The following is a 17,698-nucleotide window of genomic DNA, read 5'->3' as shown; positions in this document are numbered from 1 at the left end:
GCTGCAGCCAAGTACTACAATATATACGGATGTTTGGAGAGCTTACAAACCCCTACATAGGCTTGATTGAGTGCGTCGTGTCGTTACCCACAAGTAGCATTTTGTGCACTCAACAACCGGAGTGCACATAAACAATACTGAAGCTATGTGATCGAGGCTGGAAGTTTTTGAGACTTTATCATAGCTCCAGAGGCAAACTATTTTGTAGCCATATGGATGATTTCCTCTACTGCATGCATTACGATCTTAGAACCTCTTTCTAACCTTGACAAGTTTTTGAACCACGTATAAGAAGTGTATCCACTTTATTTCCTTGATTTTGTATAACATATTTTTACTCTATACTGACTGTTTGTTGATTGGCTAATATTTCTGAAGGTCGCTTAAGATTTGTTCAAAGGTCGTCCATAAATTAGAGTCTCGCCAGTGAGTTTACTGAGTATATTGGGCGTTACTACAAAACTAATCAAGTCCAACGCGATGAATTCCATTTGGGTGAGTTCGAAAGTGTTCATAACCACAAATAATGCCAAGAAAATACGAAGTAACGGAGCTGCTGGATTCTTAATAAAGTCTAGGTAGACGAACCGAAGGAGCGGCTCTAAAGTACATTCCGTAAAATAACTGACTACATCATATATCCTAATTCACAATTCTTGAAATAGTAAAGGCAAAACTACATTCAAGTGGCAAATCCCTACAATCGTTAGCTATACTTTATAGTATATATGAGTTAAATTAAGATCATAATGATAATTAAACATGTGATATGTAACTTTGTTGAAAGATTACCTTTATTTTAGGGCCTATACTCGATTTCCCAAGTACCATGAGCTGTCCTTGGTATATTCTATTGGCACCTAACTCTCCTGCATGATCAACTCTAATAATCCGATCCACCAGAGCCCTAACCTTTGGAGAAACCGATCTAGACATTTTCTAATGTTGATACTCGCGCGTCAAAATACGACCTTGTCATTGATGCAGCTATACATCCAGTCTTCGGTCTTCAGTAATAAGGATAGAAGGTCTATCGACCTATATTAATCCTTGCAGTTTGTCATACTGTAGAAGTCTAACCTCGTTTTGAATATATTAACAGAAGTTGCTGATATTACGTGTTCCGGTAGAGACTTCCAGTAATTCATTACTCGATACGAGAAACGGAACTCCAGACGTAAACGGTTTGATCTCGGTTTTTGAACTTTCTTCGAATGTCCTCTAAAATGATCAGTCCTAGACGGAAGTAAAAGATAAGACGTGTTAATACCAAGGTCATCGTTCAGTATAAGATAAGCCAATATTAGATCACCTCGTACTCTACTGTAAGGTAACGGAAATAAGTCAAGGTGTCTCAGTCTGTCTTCATAAGATAGGCCAGATAGACCTTGTACCATCTTAGTAGCTCGCCGTTGGACTCTTTCCAGCATATCTTCTTCATACTTGAAACAAGGACACGCTGCTTGAATCCCGCATTCTAAATGTGGTCGCACATAAATCGGGTATAATAATTTAAACATTTCGTCATCTAAATACTGTAAAGACCTACGAATAGACCATAATATCCCATAGCCTTTCTCAGCGGCAGCCTTACAGTGACTAGTGGTTTTGAGATCACTGCTTAATATGACTCCTAAATCTTTATAGTTTCTTGCTTTGGGTAGCACGAATCCACATATTGTATAGTGATACAATTCATCATAGTTATTTATTTGCATCACCACACTCTTATTAGGATTTTTTCCAGTGACCACCTGCCCAACCATGCCACCAATGAGTTAAAATCATTCTGTAGTGCTATCTTATCCGACATACTGTGTATAGGTCTCCAAATTTTCATATCATCAGCGAAGAGTAGAACGGATGATTTTGCTATAGTTGGTAATTCATTTGCATAAGGTAAAAAGAGAAGAGGACCGAGAATAGTATCTCGTGGAACTCCACTTTTTGCACGTATCCACGAGGAGAGAGCTCCATTTACCCTCACCCTTTATCTCCTGTCATGGAGAAAGTTACTTATCCAATCGACGACTGCATAATGGATTCCAAAACGTCCCAGTTTGAATTTAAGGTCAGATTGGGAGACCTTATCGAAGGCCTTACTTAGATCTATGAAGATCACATCCATAGGAACATTCCGATCTTTTGCAGCAGCCCAATCTTCTATTGCAAAAAGAAGATTTGTCGAGCACGATAGGCTTCTCCGAAAAACAAGTTATTCCCTGGAGAAAAGATTATGCCCTTCAACATAGTTTATAACAGATATCCGAATGATTTTTTCCACCAGTTTTACAACTGCACTAGTTAAGCTAACGGGCCTGTAGTTACTGACCAAGTCCCTACTCCAAGCCTTATACACCGGACTTATTGTAGAGTCCTTCCAATCTCTGGGCAGTCGCGACTGCCTCAGAGACATGTCAAACAGCATCGCTAATGGTTCAGCAATTAGATCTGATTTGGCTTTCATAATCATAGGATGAATATGATCGGGACCACTGAACTTATCAGGTTTAAGATGCTGACGTAGCCTTAAAACAATGCCTTTCCCAATGACTACAGGGTCCATCAGCGAGCCGCTGCGATCACAATGAATCATTGGTCGTTCCTCATTATCGATAGAAAATACTTTACTGAAATATTCCGATAAAGCTTCAGCTTTTTCAGGATCATATTCTTCCAAGATTAAAGGATTTTCTTGCATCAAAAGCGATGTAATTCCATCGCTTCTTTAAGTTCGCCTTTTTATATACGAGAATAACCGTTTTGGACTATATCTAGAATCCCTAACCAATTGTTTTTCACATGATCGTCTAGTCTTACTTATTAAAGCTTTACAGGCATTCCTAATCATACAATAAGTGGATCTGTATTGTTCTAAGCCAGTAGATATGAACATATTCCAGTGCTTCTTCCTTTTTCTAAGAAGTTTCCTGACTGTTTTAGTTATCCATGGTGGACTGTTATTTGGTCTTCGCGGTACTAGGTGTTGGTATGAACGGGGACGTAACTGAACTAAACTTACCTTTAAATACAGACCATGCTTCTTCAACTGACAAGCTAGTATCTGCAAACCAATCTGTCTAAGCAGCGCATTCCTGAATGGCTGATATGTTAGCTCTCCATACATTTGGGCGGGGTGTAACCTGATCGTATAACATGTGCCTAGTTCTAGACGTGAATGACAAAACAGCGTGATCGCTGTTCACTAATGGCGGAAGAATATTTAGGTCGACAATATCCTCAGTATCATGAGTGATTACCGAGTCCAACAGAGACGAACCTTGGTTAGCACCAAAACGTGTGGTTTTGGATACATGTTACCAGGAGCCTACTATCAAAGGAGATTATAGATCCTTCTGTGGTAATCTCAGTCCAACTTATATCAGATGCATTGAAGTCTCCTACTACCAAGCATCTGGTATTCGCACTACAAAGATGAATGTGCTCTAAAATTAAGTCATCGGCTAAGCAGATTGGGCTGCGACAGATGACACCGAGCATAAATGTACCGCATCCGATAGACAGTCCACAACTGGTGACTTCACAAGTTCCGTTATCATGGGATTCGCTAGCAAAGGAGCGGATATTTATGTTATTGGTTATGTATGAAAGGACGTCACCTCCTTTCCTACATCTATGTCTATCACTACTTAGGTAGTGGTATCCGGATAACTCTGGAGTAATGTCTAAGTCACGGACTAACCAAGTTTCTGTCACTGCTACAATGAGTGGTTTTAATCTGTCCACCAATGCTTCTAGTTCATAGAATTTATTTCTTAGACTACGAGCATTGGCATATAAAACTCCTAAGTAGAACGGCCTATCCACACAGGCTTTGGTAGCATTCGCTTCCAAGAACTGACTATCCGAAAACCCACTAGCCGGAGACATTCCTCACCGTTTTGTCGATAGGTTTTTAGTTCAGCTAGGGCCTTCGTCCTTTTTATTCTATCTTCAAGAGACATATCAGATCTTATTCGAATACCGGAATTGTCGTGACTAAGAGCGCTATTTAACAGAAGATCACGTTGCTTCTCCGATCCTAGTATTACCTTAAGGAGTCTTCATGGTTGGGTTTCAGCAGTGTCCTCAGTCCTCTTGCCTATTCTAACCAGATTTTTGACCTGAACTCCTTGAGAGTTATCTGGTAAGATACTACGAATATATTCTCCCAGCTTCTCTAAATCATGCACGTGTCTAATTTCGGAATCAGGGTCGTATGACTCCAGCAATTTGCTCAGAATAATATTTAATGATATTAAATTATTCTTCTCAGTCACGTCAGGGTGGGTTTCTCTCTTACTATCAAATTTTGTTATTGCATTTTATGACTCATAATCGGAGTCCACCAGTGATTTTCTAACCATCTGCGTACCGTCTACAGCTTTTTTCTTTTCGTTTTCTCCGTACGGTTGGCATTTTTGATCCCTCAGGACACTACTACTATTTGGAGCAGTGACCGTTTTATCCAGATCTTCAGTTTCCACTAGAGGATCATGGTTACCAATGTCAGTGTCAGGTGGTATTACCCCATTGTTAGTGTTAACGGAGATTTAACTTTTTTGTCAGTAAAAGTCGGTTGTTTAAGGCGTCTCGTAACAGCAAGTACTATACTGACACATTCGTCACTGTCAGTGCTCATGTTATCCGCGTATGCGCCTTCGTTCTTCTTACAAGCCAAAGCCAATGTTCTAATAGCCTCCTGTATTAGTAACGTCTTATTTGCACAGCAAAACATTCAAAGCCAATGTGAGTTAGGCTTCAAACATCTTTTGAGTGCGGTGGGACTTAAACGGGCGCACATCTTATGGAACCACTTTTTGCATTCATCACTCCACATTCCTTTTTCCATAGGGAACAAACAGTTTGGTTGTCCACATTTGTGAGTACTACCAACCATTCTAGTCAGATTAAGGTGTAAAAGACAATATGATCACAGTACGAACACAGTGTCAGTCAACGAGTAAAAGGATACCACAAAACAGACTTTAGCAAGATTTCAAAACCTTAACTAAACTACTTTGATTTACACCAAGAATGCTTTCGATGCAATAATTACACAAAAGCAAGGATAATCACAACAAGTACAAAATCAATGTCCTTTTTGGAACAGCGACGAAAAACTAATTTTGAAACAGAAACGATACTCTAATCGAATACTTTAGCTGAAATAAATTCAAATAAGGTGAAAACAGTTGTCTTGATACGTAATAAACGGTCAAAACAATAGAATATACTCAGGAAAAATACCACTTTTCTTTTTATAAGCGCGATAAGGATTAATTTATGTCCTAATAAAACAAGACGACTGATTTTTCAACATTTGCGTCATCATAAAAACAGATAGTTCATGTTATTTGTAAATTATGTTATACTTAGTCTACTATCTTGACTTCACTAGCAGTGTAGTGAACAGAACACGAGTGGAGACAATCGAATGTCTTTAGCACAAAAATTACAGACTATCTCAATAAAATCTGAATACCATAAAGTCAATCGTCAATTTGCAAAATATCAATGCATCATATCAAACTGGACTGTTTCCGTTGCAAACACTAATCCATTGTCTTCCATTCCATAGTACATGCGTTTTCTTACAAATTCCGTTGTGCTCTCTCTCTTCCTTTCTTGATCTCCATCTCATCTTCTGCTGCCAGATATTACGTTTTAACTCACGACATATACTACTTATATCAATATAAGTAGCACACACCACAGCAACACTTGGCATAGAATAAAACTGAATTCTATGTAAGGAGTTGTTGTTAACTGTAGAGTTAATCTAAGACAGTAAATGGATCAGAAAAAATGGCACAAAATTTCCATAAAGACAATATAGGTTCACCTCTGCGTGTCTATTTTCTACAGATACTGCCAGTCTCAAGCCCACACAAAGAAGGAGGGTTGGGTTTGGGGTCGGCAAACATGAACCGTAGAGAACAATCTTGCTAAACAAGTTAAACCACTTAAACTCTTTTGGTTGAAGGAAGAATTATAACTCCTCATGATGAAAGCCGAGATTCTTCGGAAGTCACGAGGCCAATGTTTCTTCTAACAACTAGAACAACAATTTTTGTAGATACATGGAACGTCCAGACAACGTAGGAAACCGAGAGGATCAGTCAAATAGCAACGGAAATGAGGTGATTCAACTTGGTGGTTCTCAGATTCAGCGAAACTCATTGGACCCAAGCTGGGCAGCAAAGGTTAGGTACGGAAGAGATGCTGTTGTATTCCGGTCACGAAGAGAAAAATACTCCACAAACTCTGGGAGTTACTCTGATGCTGCCCAACGAAGCACGAAATACACTTATAGGATGGGAATCTCATGGACCCACGACCATCAAAGCATCCTTCAAAACAAAGAAGGAGCGAATTACAATGAATGTTATCCAGTGTTATGCACTCACCAATGATGGCAATGATGACGATGAAGATCAATCATATTTGCATCAGGAAAAACATCACAAGGTCAATGGAGGACGTGAGAACCAGAAGAGGATTTGAAATAGCCTCAGATTACCACCTAGTTGCGGCCAAGATGAAATTGACGCTAGAGAAGCATTGAAAAACTGAACAAACAGCATTACAAACGTTCAGTAAGCCTTTCTTCGAGATACTGACAAACTGAACGAATTCAAGGTAACTCTTAACAACAGGTTCCAAGCCTTACAGGAGCCACTGAAGAAGAAACTACTATGGAGGACAACTGGAAAGGGACCAAAGAAGCACTAACCTCAACGCGTCAGGAGGTCCTGGTCCGCAAGAAGCATCATCATAAGGAATGGATCTCTATAGAAACCCTGAACAAGATTCAAGAAAGGGAGAACAAGAAGACAGTAGTTAACAACAGCCGAACAGTAGCAGGGAAAGTCAAGTCACAAGAGGAATACACGAAAGCAAACAAGTAAGTTAAAAAAGTATAAGGGCTGATAAGCTGAAACAAGTGGAAGACATAGGATAGACGGCAGGAAAAGCCACAAGGGTAAGAATACGAAACAAACATATGACGGAACGAAGAAACTGACAGGGAAATATGCTAAACCAGAGAGACCGGTCAAGAGCAAATAAGTGAAGTCCTTCACTGAAATTGAAGAATAGATGAGGGGATGGGTTTTATACTTCGAGGAACTACTGTACGGAGCTGAAACTTGCAGAACTACCACAACCATCTTCAAAAAGATACAAGGATTTATAAATAATTGTCTATATAAGATTCTGAATGTCCGTTGACCGGATACCATCAGCAACAGCCTGTTTTAGGAGAGAATGATCCTCTTTCTTAGTTCATTACTCCGACTATAAATTACTGTGTAAGCTCCCCTAGTGATATTCTACAAAATAAACTGTGGCTTTCTCTATCTGTAGGATCGATTGATGATTTTTAAAAGCTAGGGACATCAAAGATTTTATTGAGTAAATTAAGAGTCTGAAAAATCGGACTTTTTATTATTACCATAATATCTCATCATTTACAAAGCAGAATGTACTGCCAGTATTTGTGCGGGTGAATGCAAGTCTCAAATTCACCGACCACTAGACATTTCTTCCATAATTTCACATTAAAATGGTTTCTACGGACCAAATCTCTTTGCGAAATTGTTTCTTCTGATTTTTTTTCGTTTGTGGTGGTATTTTTCAAACAAGTTTAGCGAAAGTCTTTGGTTTAGCACAGAAGCTCCTTTCAGCTTTTTCCGCTTAGTTCAAGCGTTGCTTTTCAAGCAACTCTAAATTAAGTCACAGACAAATTTTTGAGTGACAAGTATGGCTATAGAAGCCATAATCATAGACTTCAAATTGTAGAGTACTAACACTCCTAAATCCTTTTCAACTTGAGACACTTCTAGAGAGGAGTTGCCTAAGTTATAGCAATAGGTCGGTCGCAGCCCGGATAGCCCAGTGGTAACATCTCTGACAGTAAATATGGGTGACATGGGATCGAATCCGTCAGGGAGCACCAGTTCCCTCAAGATTACAGGTACACCTTGCTGACGAGTGCCAAGTAGCACAAAACCCAGGTTCAGAGTTTACTGTTGACTACCTCCAACCACCATACTATTTCAACATAGTGCACGTAATGTCGAATCACCTAGACCAGTAGCCACATTGCAACTTGGTCGATAGCATTCGACCTACACTATGAAGGACTGGACACATGACATTGATCACCACCCAGTGATTAGTCAATTATGAAGAAGTCGTTATTAGTTGTGGTATTTAGAGTCGAAGAGAAATATGAAGGTTGAGGTACGCAGAAAGCTGAGAATCTCTGCAAACAAACGGAATGCTAGTGAATGCGATGAAAGCCTGTCTTCACATTTATCCTGTTTGGACTGAGTTGTCCCTCTGCGGTTCATACTCACTAATGGAATAGTTGTTTCAACTACTAATGAGTCTACCTACTGTCGAAGTGAATTTTGTTTAAAGCAAATGCGTTTTTCCATATGAGTATCTTCCCTTTGGAGATTTGGACTTTTAAACAGAAACCCACTTTTTAAGCGAAGAAATATTCTTAGCGTGTGAAGTGTATGGTTACTGTTCGACTAAAAAGCAGAAAAGGTTAAGAGATCTCCTAGCTATGAAGTTGATTACAAGGCTAACATTACCCACATACTTAGTTAAAACAAATGGGAGGAATAGTAAAAGTTCATTTTGTGTCGGTTTAAGGTGAAAAAAGCAAGTAAATACCTCACCTTTCTATACGAAACATAAACTCAATAAATCTGCCCTCCCCAAATAAGACATGTGTACCAAATCCAGAAAATGATGCAAGACCCACAAGTTACAGCACTTAGTATTTCCACAAAGTTAGTAATCCTAGAAATCACTGTATTTATGTATAAGGTAGCGATTGTAAGTGGAAGCCTATACTACATTGCTTAGACAGCACGCGATGTAACATATTTTAGTGAATACAGTTCATAACCAAATAATCAGACAAGAAGAAAAGCAAATCTATCGGACTAAATAACTGTTGGGGACGATAGATCCCCAAACTCATATTTTAAATTTTATCGCATCGATCAACTTATTGATTAAATGTTTAAATATTTATATTGGGGTCAATTGATGAACTGATCGATTAAATGTTTGAATAGCAGTCAATTGATGAACTATCGATTAAATGCGCAAATAGGTCAATTAATGAACTCATTGATTAATGTTTAAAAATTTTCTATGACAATATCGATTGTAAATAATTGTATAAATACGCTTGACTTGTATGCTTGATCTGATCTGCCTGACTTGGTATCTGCTGTTGCTTGTAGAATACACTTTCTACGCCTTACCAAGACTTCTTGATCGAGTTAGCTGAGTCGAAGACAACGGACCAGAATAATCTATCGTTCCGCTCCGAATAAGTCGAATCAGTAGTATCCTCAAGGTTAACGAACCTAACAATAACTAACATGACTTCATGAATGCTCAAACTCCACTACAATGTCAGCCATGTAATACATACAGCTTGATAGATGAAAACATGATGGTTAATGTAAACGCCTTAAGAAGTTGAACGTGGAAAAACATTTAAAAAAATGGTAACCAATATGATGTTATAATCAGGCACGGGAAGTAAAATACAATAATCTATTATTGAAATATCTTTTCAACAATCAACTTGTAAAATGAAAGACTAAACCATAGTTAACATCAATACAAAACAAAATATCTATCTTTTGAACAAACGAAATAATGGATGCCTTTCTTTCAGTTTGTCTTTTCTTGCAGCAGACGAGCTAGTATCAACATAAATAGCGTCATCTGCACCAGATAAACTGGACATTTTACTAGATTTACGAATCAAACCAGATATGCCTGTAGAAATGTTCGTATAATTAAAACTATCCGGATCAGTTGGTAATTTCTCTTCCATAGCATCTTCATCTGTACTAGCTAATACCCGATTTAATAATTCCGCTTGTTCTTGTTTTGTACTCAATTTTAATGATTCAGTCTCCATTCCTGATAGTCTTGTGATAACCTAAATAGAGAAAAGAAAATAAGCATCAGCAGATTGTTGATACGTATTGCCATCCCATAATTTTTAAAATTCAAAGTGTATACTGAAACGAACGATTAGTACAATTCAATAATAAAATAGAAATTGACCTTGAAATAACCTGCGTTAACAGCGAAATGGCAAAGATGGCTGAGGCGCTTAAGGCTTAAAATGTTGTTCAATAAATCCTACATGGATGTGGATGTACGAATACTCTTTGATGATTTCTACAAGTTATATAAAAGAGTGTAAGGCTGTGAAGTAAGAGGTTAATGTAATGAACACCAATATTTCTCTGCAAACAATACTCAGATACTGAAATTCATCTTACTTTTAGAATATTTTTCTTTAAAAAAATACTATACTAATGAAATGCTCAATTTTGAAATGACTGAAGACATATCTGTGACCTATCAAATAAAACTCAACTCTCTAAAAACTGCATATGAATTACGGAGGAATGAACTGGACAACAATTTACAATTAATTATACAGTTCACAGAGAGCTCCATGTTAATCTTTAATTGTTTCACCTTCAGTAAATGGGGTAAGATCCAAACACATTGACCACACGTTAACTGCCTTAAATTAATATATATGCGAAATATAAACAAAATAAATAAATACTGTATAACTACAGAACCTACTGACTCGTTTAGTCATCATCTTAGGGCTATGTGGACTGAATAAAAAAAATCAAAATTATCATCATTAAAAAAACTTCATTTTCCACCTCCTCTACCTACTCTTCCCCTTCAGCATCGTCATTCATTACAGAAGTTATAATTGCTGATTTCATCTTAGGCATTTTTCGATAAACAAGTAGATAAATAAATCAAGGTCGACATGTAAAAATGTTGGTAGAGAACAAGTGAAGGAAACAAAAATTATTTTTGGACAGCCTGATATTAAATATATATGTATAAAAGGGTAAATATTTAGTCAGTAAACAATGTAAGAAAAGCTTCAATAAGTATGTCACTATTTGATTAATTTCATATACATATATATCGACTTCAGGGAAAATAAAACATACACACAGAGATAAGAGAAACTATGAAAATAAACATGTTTATCAATTTAATTAACTAATCAATCTTGTGCCGTTTCGTCCAGATTGTACTCAGCATCTGATTTGAAATTATAAAAATAAGTGTTAGTGAATCATGAAACTTTTTCTTTAATATGCCATTCAATTAGGTTTATGTGGAATTGTTTTGTTATATATTTGGAGAGTTAATAATGGAATAGAGTGGTTAAGTAGTTAAAACATACAACTTTTAGGAAAACTGAGTTGCATGTTATAACCCAGCTTTACTCATTCCACTTCGACCACCCATCATCCAGATAAAAAACATCTTATTAATAAGATTATACAGTCTTCAAAACAGATGCTTTGTTGATAAGAAAATGATATTCAAAAGTAGTGGTTGACAAAGAAGAATAACCAAGATGGAGATTTTTATGTCAAATACAAGATTCAGTATAATTATATGTCCTTACGTACAGTTTAGATTGCCCTTAATTGCCTATAATGACTGTTAAAGCTTTTTATGGTAGATCAGAGACAAACGAGTCTACAACATACGAATAGTTCCCTTTTACAATAATGGTGAAAGAATTTTTCTCTCTTCGTAGATTCATGACTGATATTTTGAGAGCAAATATATGTGAAGTTCAGAATCAATTTCAGTTACACCTAGTGAAAAGAAACGAAAAGTTTCACTATTTGGTTTCTTTCTCGCTCGTTTCAGTTATTAATCACAGTAGATCACAGTGCTTTCTGTACTTCATTTTCTAGGAGTTATCACTTGGATGATGAAAACTGACCTAAATTTCTTCTTCGATAAAAGGAATGGAGATGAGTATATTACAAGTTAGAAGTGAGTATTACATATATGGTATATGTAGTTAACCTATGAATAGATTCTTCTGCTCTCAGATACTATGATTAGTTAAAATATCTGTTCAGAATGCAGAGCAATTTCTACAACAGTAATGTGAAACTTAAAAACAAAACCAGCAGTAATATGAATCAAAAGTTGACTTAATATCCATTTTCTGGAATAGTACTTGAATAATTGCACACACTTGTATTTCACTAACGGTTATATTTACATAAGTATGTTATAAAATAAGAAATAAACAGAGGCGTTAAGCAGTCATTCAGGTGTGTCATGGAGTGATAATGAAACTTTTGAAAATACTGTTTATTATTATCATTATTATTATTAGCATACAGTTCTAGTGTTAGATCTAATGGTTCGCACTTTACTTACAAAGTAAGCTTCAAAAATCACGAAGGAGTTCCCAAGCATACTTATCACATAAATTGAAGAATAATTTATATGAACAAATAAATATCAATTTACTAATAATATTGTAAATTACTTTATAAGAATACCCTTGATTAACTAAGAAACGTTGACGTTTTAAAGCATATTGCATTTCCATAGTATCTTGAGAGACTAACGAATAGAAAAATGCATTGTAAGCCTCAGCATCCATACCCCTCTTTGCTCTTAAAATACGTCCTAAACGTTGAGCTTCTTGCCGACGACTACCTCCATGAGCACTGATCTGTATGAGAACTGTTGCTTCAGGTAAATCAAATGAATTGTCAGCAACTTTAGAAACGAATATTGCCGGAACCTGTTTGTACAAATTTATAGAACGAAATTTAAGTTTATATTAATTAAAATACATACTAGTTAGATTTTGTGAATCGTGGTTAAATTTTTTAAGCAAAAAGTATTAAATCGAATTGACGTTGAACTCTACTAAAAGTGCATGAATAAATTATAGAAAATGTATTACTCTTTATCGTTTTCAACTTTATTCTTGGCGTCCGTATGACTATTGAAATGCGTTCGGTAGCACTCATTCAAGGGCAATCAGATACTACACTTGAACTACAGACACGCACAAGGACACATTATTTTTCTAACATACGATTAGTAAATATTTCTATGAGAAAAAAAACGATTGTACAATAACAAGAAGAAATACTATACCGTAACTAGTTGAATAGTGAGGGAACATTAATGATATCAAAAAGTATACTTAAGCTTCATATAAATCAAACCATTAAATGGAATAACTTAGAAGGTCGCCAGTAATTAAGTTTTAACCATCAAGCTGTTGAACGTGGTGTGCTATGTTTTTTTTACAAAACACTTATATGTATTCAGTAATCCAGTCGTGATCTAATTAATCAACCAAATACGAGCAACCTAAAATAGGTGTGACTGAGTTATAACCTGAGAAACAATATTTAGCTAGACCAGCTTAATGGTTACTTTATATAATCAGAAAAATTAAGGAACTCCCAGTATTTAAGTTGTGTATCATTTAAACAAGCATAAATTTCTTGAGTTCATGAAACCAATTAAAAACAGCACTGAGTTCTACAATGGAAACAAAGGATATATCAGTATGGGGTTATGGAGATGGGATCGTGGATGCTCAGTGTTAAGAAGTCTCATACTAGGACGAAACGTCCGTCTAGTGCTTCCATGTTTTCAATGGTGGTCTAATATTGATCGATTCGTTATCTAAATGAGACAGAGGATTTAATTCACCAAGACAATTTGAAAAGCTTATTGTTCATCAACATGAAAAAGGTAAGTGGGAAGAAAGAAATAATCTTGGAATCATATATATGAGGGAAGAGGAAATTAACAGGATGGCAAATTACTCCAAACAGAAAAAATAAATACAGGTTTCATCATAAAAATTTATTATTAGATGATTAATTAAACAACTGTTTCAACAAAATAACTTACATTAGGATTATGTTGAAAATTTTGTAATATTTGCATACGTTCCGCTTGACCAGTTGGACCGTATAAAAATGGACGTCCCATTTTTGTTGCATAGTATTTTAATGCAAATACATTATCAGAGAATATGATAATTTTATCATTTCTACGCTCATGATAACGTATGAGATATTCACATACACGAAATTTATTCGGGTTCATAGCAGCTAATAATAATTTCTTCATACTTTTCATCTAACAGTAATAATCATAATAAATGTATAGTTTATTACTTTTGTTTCATTTTATCCATAACGCAACAAAAAAATAGATAAAATGTTGTAATTCACAAAAAATGATTAAACAGATTTATCATCGATACAACTTTCAATTAAGAAATCCCTTATTTAAAACAACTGACTCAAAAAGTAGAGTTAGTGGACTTGTATTTAATTAAATGATTAGAGAACTACTTACCATGCTTTTATATCACTAATTGGCATGATTTAAAAAAAACCACTAAAAAACGGAAAACACTAAATGAGTAGGATTTATAAATGTTTTTTATTCATTAAGAGTCCAAGCCCAGAGTCATCTGAGGATTAATGACGTAACGCGTACTTAGACTCCATAACAAATAACTTGACGTGATCACTTTGATTGAAAAAATCAAAAGTAGTTGAGTGAGGTCACTTTCTAGTGAGATTGTTCTCAAAGTTGTATAAACACAGATACATCCTAATATAAGACATACGGAATGTAGCTAGCATTGGATGTACCTACATCCGACATGTTCTTCACTCTGGGGCTCGAACACAGTACCATTCGCTTGAAACGCCAACGCGTTATCCACTTAGCTTCTGACCCAAGATACTCAGTCACTTATGGAACAGGCATGTATTTTAGTATATTTTTTACAACGATAATCAATGATATATTTGTTCATTACAATAATTAAATGAATACAATAACAGAGGAGCGTTATGTGTAATACAACAAAATATTAGGAATGTAGTTAACCTTGAATACTCATCAGGAATATCAAAAAGGTCCTAATAATTGTCAACGAAGTCGCGTGCAGTATGATAAAATATTAATGTTGAAATGAAACGGATTCAGAAATAATAAAGAAACAGAAATAAACCGCTAAGGTATACATAAGATAAATACTGGTGCAATGGCATATATATATATATATATATATATATATATATATATATATATATATATATATATATATATATATATATATATATATATATATATATAGACTATTACATTATATTTATACTTGTACAAACAATGAATGAATTAAGCGAAAACATCATTAAAAATTAGGCACAGTTTGATGTTTTATTTCATTTTCTGACATTTCAACAGCATGTATTGTAGAGTTTATCATATGGGCTTCTGATCTTCAAATTCGTGTAGCTTAGTTACTAGACTAGAACTCTTTATCGTAGCGATGTTGTTCTTTAATATCATCGGTAAGCCACCACTAATATTGATTTAGTTTACTTTATAAGTTACGATTTCTTAGTAAATCTTGTATTCATTATTGTAATCCAACATAAGGTGAGGATAATCCACTATAGTACCCTCCAACATGAACATTAAAGGTGGCTATGGTGCATTCTACAAAGCTAAATAGGACAATATGAATGTAATAACCAAAGTATCTATGACTTTGAGGATTATAATTGTTGACTAAAATTCGGAAGATGAATAAATTACTCAATTTTGTAAGCTCAATTAGAAATACAAAACCCATACAATATAAAAGATAGTAAATAAAGGGATCTAAATGTACTTTCGAAAATCCAGTATGACTGTTCCAAACATATGGATTGTATACTAACTCATGTATTTTCAATACCCTATCATTAGGGTGATGTTTTCATGACTGCACAGTAAGCAGTTTCAATGAAATTAATGTATAAACTGTCGAGTATGCCCACTCTCCTATCTTATTGACTCATCACTTTTTGAGATGTATTTTGGAATCACACATCTTAACATCAATATTTACTTAACCGATAAACTATGTAATCAAAGTTTCGCTTCATTTAAAATATAATAATTTCAATCAAATTAGTGTTCTTTTATCGTTGCATCCATTACTATGCCGTTTTTTATTGAAAAGTTATAAGTTATGTATTTGTTAAACGATTTTCTCTTCTCCCGATTTTTAGGATTTTTGAGTTGAAAATTAATGAGAAATTCAAATCAAGCAAAAACTATCACTTAAAACCGTGATAACAGTAAGAAAACTGGTTTACAGACCTAATTTCTTTGAGTCGTGTGCTTTCGCTCTAAGTTGCAGTAAGTCTACCGACGGGATCATACACGAAATTAATTATTTATATATAGTAATGTGCCGAGTTGCAAGTTCTAACTATTCCAAACGAACAAACAACAATACTTACGCCTAATATGGATGAACTGAGAGTCAACTGTCTGAATTCAGCAAAGTACAGATCTATCGATATCAGACAAAACATTGACTGGATATTTTATATTATATCTTCAGTAATTGTCAACAATACAAAGTTATGTTTTACAACCACACACCATTACACGTTAAAAATAATACTTCAAGAATACGTAATAAAACTACGATACGTCCTCTCTTTTTATGCAAAGAACGATACAATAACTGCCATTCTGCGCAATATCATAAGACGAGGAATGATATGATATTGATAGTAAAAGAAATTCCATATTTATGGAATTATTCACCTTATTAATAATAATAATAATAATGAAAATAATAATAATAATAATAATATAAAAGGTTCAATTTAACCGAGAATAGTTCCTTTAATATTATTCTACAAAAAATTAAATGAATTTCGCCCAAAGGTTATAATAATAATAAAATAAACACTTTAATAAATTCCTGCTAAAAAGCTTCAAATAAACTGTATTTGAACAACAGTAAAAATCTGGATTTCCCTCTTGCAATAAATAAGAGTAAACAAAATGACTAATAAGTAAATGTATGTGTTCAGTTGGATTAGTCGAATAATTCAGTTAAACAACGTAAATTAAAACTTAAGTACATACAAGTGCGGACATCTTATATTCTGTAATAAATAAAACTAAAAGCACTTAAAAGTGGGAGAAAGATGTGTAAATCATTCTAAACAATTCTCATTATTAACTTTTCATCTGAATTGTCCAAGTGCCTTGAATATTCAACATTGCGCATGGGTGATTTTTATCGAACGCCTGTACTATCAACTATAAATGTATACTGTAAGCTCACTGAATCGTGATGACAGCAAACCACTTAAAAATTCTATCAATTTTATTTTAAAAAAAGAGGAAAATAGTGTCCTTGTGTACGAAGTCCACCGGGAGTTGCTGTTGCTTTGATTACTCACTGCTAATACTACGGTAGTGAACAGAACACTGATGGGGACAATCGATTGTATTTAACACAAAATTACAGGACTTGTTAATAAAATCTAACAATTATAAAGTAAATGCTTAATTTGCAAAATGTCCACCAATTGTCTCAAAATGACTCAGACTTCATTGTTCTTGGATTTTCATACAAATTGCATCCTGTTTCCATTCTTTATCGTTCGATCTTCTTGTCTCGCTGCTGCCAGACCTTCTGTTCACGACTAACATCATACACTACTTATGTCAATATAAGTAGCACACACCACACTACTACCAGTGAGTAGAAACTGATACACAATGTATAAATATCATTTAACATTTTTACCTAGCAATAAATCTATATTTTTTTCAAAAATGATGTATCTTTGAATAAAATTATTTAGCAAAACGGTAACATGTGGATTATATTAGTATGAAACAAGAGAGAAAAAAAGAGCAAAGGCATAACATTGTCAGTGTTATGTGACAAGTAACGATACTATAATTATAGTGATAGTAACAATAATAATAATACAGTCGAATAATT

The 17,698-nt window shown here is 34.8% G+C and overlaps 3 protein-coding genes across 4 annotated transcripts in view; 1 reads left to right on the top strand and 2 right to left on the bottom strand.

Annotated features, from left to right (window-relative positions):
* The window catches only part of COQ7_1 (ubiquinone biosynthesis monooxygenase Coq7), a gene marked incomplete at its 5' end in the record, with an annotated part of 80,815 nt that extends 79,879 nt beyond the window's left edge, over positions 1-936 (bottom strand). For both annotated transcript variants that reach the window (XM_051218721.1, XM_051218720.1), the window contains one exon: positions 793-936. In XM_051218721.1, the coding sequence (XP_051071097.1) occupies positions 793-936 (144 nt within the window). The remainder of the gene's footprint in view (positions 1-792) is intronic.
* A 4,702-nt stretch (positions 937-5,638) lies between these two features.
* MS3_00001135 (uncharacterized protein) lies at positions 5,639-6,967 on the top strand. Its single transcript, XM_051208638.1, has one exon. The coding sequence runs from the start codon at positions 6,084-6,086 to the stop codon at positions 6,414-6,416; it is 333 nt and encodes a 110-aa protein (XP_051071095.1). The 5' UTR covers positions 5,639-6,083; the 3' UTR covers positions 6,417-6,967.
* Positions 6,968-9,245: 2,278 nt separating this feature from the next.
* ERCC3 (TFIIH basal transcription factor complex helicase XPB subunit) overlaps positions 9,246-17,698 on the bottom strand; it is a 49,061-nt gene continuing 40,608 nt past the window's right edge. The window contains exons 6-8 of the mRNA XM_051211063.1: positions 13,786-14,016; positions 12,392-12,652; positions 9,246-9,982 (exon numbers count right to left, since the gene is read on the bottom strand). Coding sequence (XP_051071094.1) covers positions 9,671-9,982; positions 12,392-12,652; positions 13,786-14,016 — 804 coding nt within the window. The 3' untranslated portion in view covers positions 9,246-9,670. The remainder of the gene's footprint in view (positions 9,983-12,391; positions 12,653-13,785; positions 14,017-17,698) is intronic.

The sequence above is a fragment of the Schistosoma haematobium genome, chromosome ZW (genome assembly GCF_000699445.3).
Source record: "Schistosoma haematobium chromosome ZW, whole genome shotgun sequence".
Taxonomy (NCBI): domain Eukaryota; kingdom Metazoa; phylum Platyhelminthes; class Trematoda; order Strigeidida; family Schistosomatidae; genus Schistosoma; species Schistosoma haematobium.
Note: the sequence above shows the minus strand (reverse complement) of the source record. Positions and strands in the feature narration are given on the sequence as shown.

What these genes read in the sequence shown, in the direction of transcription:
- MS3_00001135 (XM_051208638.1), top strand. Translation starts at nt 6,084, where the DNA reads ATGGAACGTCCAGACAACGTAGGAAACCGAGAGGATCAGTCAAATAGC.